The sequence below is a fragment of the Miscanthus floridulus genome, chromosome 9 (genome assembly GCF_019320115.1).
Source record: "Miscanthus floridulus cultivar M001 chromosome 9, ASM1932011v1, whole genome shotgun sequence".
Lineage (NCBI taxonomy): Eukaryota > Viridiplantae > Streptophyta > Magnoliopsida > Poales > Poaceae > Miscanthus > Miscanthus floridulus.
The window spans coordinates 83,962,715-83,968,276 of NC_089588.1; the positions used below are offsets into that span (position 1 = coordinate 83,962,715).

The 5,562-nt window shown below is 56.1% G+C and overlaps 1 protein-coding gene across 1 annotated transcript; it reads right to left on the reverse strand.

The window, feature by feature from the left end:
- Window positions 1–2,022: 2,022 nt before the first annotated feature.
- LOC136482280 (probable glycosyltransferase 6) lies at window positions 2,023–3,920 on the reverse strand. Its single transcript, XM_066479502.1, has one exon. It carries the CDS (start codon window positions 3,624–3,626, stop codon window positions 2,154–2,156), a length of 1,473 nt encoding a protein of 490 aa, XP_066335599.1. The 5' UTR covers window positions 3,627–3,920; the 3' UTR covers window positions 2,023–2,153.
- Between the last annotated feature and the right edge of the window lie 1,642 nt (window positions 3,921–5,562).

A 5,562-nucleotide genomic window follows, 5' to 3' on the forward strand; every position in this document is an offset into this window, starting at 1 on the left:
CACTCTTCACCGCAGGACCAGGACACTCCGCCCCACGCTTTTGCAGTGCGCTGTAAATGCAGTACTCGTAGTTTTTTTTTTACTACCACCAGCTGGTGCTCCCGAAACCAGTCAGATCCGCTCCAGTCGCTATCCACGTGCCGAGCCAAATGGACACCCTCCTCTCCGGCACTGACTGCTCCGCGCCTCCGCCGTGCCAAATATATACAAACACGTCCACGGTCACCTCGGTCTCCACGGCCAGGCGCCGTGAAAGCCAGCCGACGGCCAACAGTCCAACTCCACGAGTCGGCCAGTCCCCTTCCCCGGTGACGTCCAAATCCAACGCGCAATGCCCCCGGGACCCGGTGGCCCGGTGTGGATCTCGTTTCGTCCAGCAGTGAGCAGCGCCCATGGTCTGGCTCGGGCAAAGTAGGATCGTCACTGTCTCTGACAATGGAAACCCAAACAACAAGACTCCTTTCATATTTAGATAGGGCTATAGCCAAAAGTTTTAATACCTATTTTTGTCTTGTTCAACAAAACTCAGAAGAGAACTCTTTCTACAAATAGATCTATAAGAGAGAGGATACTCGGTTTTAAGTTGTATCTCTCCTGACGCTTAAAATGAATATACTGTATATGTACTCTGTTGAAGGTCGATACAGTAGTGTCAGAGACCTATTTTACGTTTTAGTGCCTTTATAAGTCACCTGTTTTTTTTATCGGGTATAACTTGGATACATATAATCCGCACACTCCACGCTCACACCACACGCATACGTACGCGTGCGTGTCCATACCATCAAACGCGCATATATGCGCGTACCCTAAAATTTCTGAAAAAATTCTAGAAAAAAATACAAACATCAGGGTTTGAATCGGGCCGATGGGGGGCGGGGAGGGACGCCGCCGACGCAAACGCAGCGCAAAAGCCACACCGACGCCGACACGGACCCGCGGCAAGCGTTCTCTTCTAGAGACGGACGAGACGAGGAGCTTGTTCTTCGTGTGCTCGACAAACTCGCAATAAACAAGACAAGCTTTAACCATGTCCGGACACATGGGATTTCTTCTTTCACTCAACTTCTATGGTCGTTTCCTCTGAATTCCTGCAGAATTTTTTGAAGCATTGTCCTACTATTTTTAGTGGAAGGCAATGTCCTACTAACACGACGACACAGTGATTTCAGTTCTCTGGACGAAATCCATGCGTTAGGCTGTGTTCAGTTGGGTGAAATTTGGGAATTTAGCTACTATAGTATTTTCGTTTTTATTTGGCAATTAGTATTCAATTATGGACTAATTAGGTTCAAAACGTACGTCTCGCGATTTCCAACCAAATTGTGCAATTAATTTTTTTTTCATCTACATTTAATGCTCTATGCATGTATCATAAGATTTGATGTGATAGTTACTATAGCACTTTTTGGGAAAAGTTTTTGAACTAAACAGGGGCTTACGCAACTCGCTAAAAGAGGCCCAAATCTGCCCACTCGTTAAGAGCGTGTTTAGTTCCCACCCCAAAATCCAAAAAAGTGCTATAGTACCCATCACATCGAATCTTGCGATACATGTATGGAGCATTAAATATAGACGAAAAAAAAACTAATTACACAGTTTGGTTGGAAATTGCGAGACAAACATTTTAAGCCTAATTAGTCAACGATGGAACACTATTTACCAAATAAAAACGAAACGCTACAGTAACCCAAATTCCCAAATTTAGGCCACTAAACACGCTCTGACACTAAACACGCTCTGAAACGAAAGAGGCCCGAATCCCCGACAGTATGCGTACTATGACACCCAAATCCAAAATATACAGTACAGCACACACTGACCGACTGACGCCCTATCAGTTTAGCTTATAAATAGTATTTTTTAACCAATCAATAATATTTTTTTTTACAATAAATTAGCTAGAATCTATTCCGTTGGTATTAAAGTCGGCTGATAAACCATCTAAAAATTATTTTGTTACAAAAGAAAAATACAGCGGACGCGGATAAATTCAAGCGAATACGTCCGATGGATTGTAGCTGAGCCCAGCGAACCGGGCATGACACTCTGATACTCTGCATTCATAGTTTTGTCTCATTTAATTTAGCCACCACAGTTGACAAACCCACCGCCCACCGCCCACCGACGGTGCCATGGCCATCCATGATCCATCAGAGCGCGGCGGGGTAGTCGAACGGCAGCGGCGTGACGCTGTCGCTGAGCGGCGCGGCGTGGCGGAACCCGTACGCGCGGAGCACCTGGTCGTCCGCGAACGCCAGCGCGCGGCGGATCCCCTCGGCGCACCGCCTCCGCGTGTACATCCGGTTGGGCGCGCCGCCGCAGGGCTGGCACCCCGTGAAGTGCGTCACGAACGGGCGGCGCCACCCCTTCTGCCCGCCGCCATCGGGCCCGGGGACGCCGTTGCCATCGCGCCGCCTCACGGCCTCGCGCCGCGCCGCCGCGTACAGGAGGTGCTCGCGCTCCGCGTGGCGGCGGCGGAGCCCGAGCCCGGCGCGGGCCGAGCGCTCCACGGCCTCGTACCGCGTCGCGACGCCGTCGAGCCGGTCCACGATCTCCGCCCAGTACCCCTGGAAGTAGTACCCGGACTCGAGGAACGTGGCGTTGGCCCACCGCGCCCGCTCCGGGTGCCTGGACAGCAGGTACACGAGCGCCGACTGGTCGTCCGACTCGTCGTTGGGCTTCCCGTCCAGCTCCTCCCGCAGCGTCTTCCCCCACCGCGCGTACTCCGGCGACGCCGGGCCCATGCGCGCCCACGCGTCCATGAGGTCCAGCGACCACTGGCAGTTGCGGATGAGGAACACGCCCGCGTTCAGCCCCACCCACGACGGCCTCTCCTCCACGTACACCTCCCGCTCCCACCCGTACACCACAAGGTTGTGGCCGTGGCGGTTGTAGCGCGCCAGCGGGAGGGAGAAGTCCATGTCCGTGAACACGGCGTCGGCGTCCACCCACCACACCCACTCGGCGTCCGCGTGCGCCAGCATCGCGGCGCGCACTGCGGGGATCTTGGCCCAGTACGCCACCATGGACGGCTCCAGCAGCGCCGTGTTGTAGAGGAGCTCGATCCCGTGGAGCCGGCAGTAGTCCAGCTTGTTCTTGAGGAACCGCAGCAGCGCGTGGTCGCCGCCGGCGCCCTTGCACGGCTCCGGCTGCGACCCGGTCACCATCACCACCCGCCCCGCCACCGCCGCCGCGCCGTCCAGGCCCCGCGTCCGCAGCCACGCCGCGCGGTTCGCGTCCCAGTCTGTGATGACGCGCCGCCGTTGCCCCGCCCCCGCCCCCGCCCCCACCCCCACGGCGTACGACAGCTCCGGGTCGTCGTAGAACGTGCGCGGGCCCTTCCCGACGGCGGCCACGGCGGCGGCGGCGTCCGAGGCGGGGGAGGAAGAGGCGGCACCGGCGTTGGAGGACGACGACGGCACGGGGACGGAGACGATGTTGGGCACGGGCGGCGGCGCGAGCACGGAGGCCGAGGAGAGGAGCACGAGCGCGGACACCACGGAGCCCGCCGCGAACGACAGCCCCTCGCGGACACGCCCCGCGGGGAGCGCCAGGTGGCCGTGCGGCCTCGGCGCGCCCCCGCCGCCGCTGCCGCCCTTCGGCACGGACTCCGACGCGGCCATGGCGAGGTTCGTTCGCCTGTGTGGGTGTGGGTGTGGGTGTGGCTGAGGAACTGGGAAGTGTGCGGCACAAGGCTAAGCTCGGGTTTCTAGGCGGGGGGGCAAGAAGGCCAACCAAAGGCCAAAGGCGGGTGGCGCGGCGCGGGGGCCGGGGGTGGCTCTCCTTTTTGACGGGGCGAGACGGAGGAGGGAGTGAGCTGTGAGCAGCGTGATGCGAGAGGAGAGCGAAACGGGGGCCGGGCCGGCCAGGGCGCGGCTGCAGCGGCCGACGAAGCGGTGGCGCTTCCTGCTGGATAAAGCGCGGGCTGCGGATGAATAGGTGATGGATGCACTGATGCTGCGGGTCTGGTACTCTCTCAAGCTGAGGCAGGCAGGCGGCCGGGCGCTATGGCAGCCAGTGTCGGCCGCGGCCGGGCAGGCGGGCACATGCGAGCGCCGTGCCGCGCGGTTAGCGAGGGGACGCCGTGTGAGCTCGTGACGGTGCGGGGCGGCTGGGGCCCCGGATCCGGATCGGGCCTGGGTTTTTCAGAGTTTTTGGGTTTTCGCCGGCGCGGGGTTCGGGATGGACACGGCGCCACGGCCACGTTCGCCCTTTGCCGTCGGCTGACACCGCGCGATTTCTTTTCAGAGACACAGCGCGCGATTTGTGTTCTGCTCCCTCTGTCGTAAATAAAATATTTAATTGACGAGTCAAACAATTTTAACTTAAACTTAATACATATAAAACATATTAATAGTTATTATACTAGATAACTATCATTAGATTCATCATATCCTATATCTTTTTAGTAATATTTTTAAGATACAGATAGAAATATGAGTTTTTATAAACTTAGTCAAAGTTATGATATGAAAGATATAATTAACTTATTGCCATTACAAGGACGTGGGTGGCAAAATGATTTGCCACGGGTGAGAGGAATAGATGTGAGAGGGGATAAGTGTTGTCGAGTTCATAAATCCAGGGTCCTTTATGGACCGGTTTCTCAGTAAAGGCTCGGCCTAGCAGACGACGTTGCGAACGACGCACAAACTTCTAGGCCGGCCTAAATACTTAAACGACAGGCCAGAAGGACGATCCAATCTCCAACCGAAAGGCCTCGCTAAGGAGGAACAATGCTCGCTTCCAACTCCAACCTGCCTCTCTGACCGGAAGGCCTGGCCAAGGAGGAACAACGCTCGTTTCCGACCCCGGCCCGCCTCTCCGACCGGGGATGCACCGAACCCCTGCTTACAGCTCTTCTCCGACTGGCACAGTCAAAGCCGACTAGGACCAACCGACTGGGGACGCTCGCTCGGTAAGGACCAGGAAACGGACGGAGCAAGTAAGGCAGGGCACTCAAGTCAAACGCAATACGGAGACTGTACCCTGCACATCTGCAGGACAGTAACCGACATGACATGTCAGGAGGGTGCCCTGCAACCTTCTAGGCATGCTAGAACTCAAGCAGTGTTGTGGGCACCGATATTTGCCCTATAGTGTTGTGGGCGCCATCAACTCCCATATCAGACAAACACGGTAAGGCTTCCCCACATGCCTCTTGGCATCAACATTGTTGTGGGTGCCGTCATTTACCATACATGGTGAATACGGAAAAACCTCCCGCATGCATCTGACAACAACAGTGTTATGGGCGCCTACTATCATCCTGTACCCGACGGCGCGAGCAACAAGATTTGGTAGCATACGTACTCTCTCCCTCGCTTATAAGGTCGTCCCCTTCATCTAAAAAAGGGGATGCGCTCTCTTCCAATAGGAGCGGCCCTCAGTTCACAACTAAAACAACACACACGATCCGAACGACCAAGGATCCCAACGAACAACAGACGTTCGAACACTTAACACATAGCACGAGCTCCCGTCACTCTCGGCCCTTCAGACCAGAGTTCGACCAGACCTCTTGTACCCTCCATCTTTCTCCCTTCTGTTTGTAACCCC

Excerpts from the sequence above, each read along its gene's own strand:
- LOC136482280 (XM_066479502.1), bottom strand. The coding sequence starts at position 3,626 with ATGGCCGCGTCGGAGTCCGTGCCGAAGGGCGGCAGCGGCGGCGGGGGC.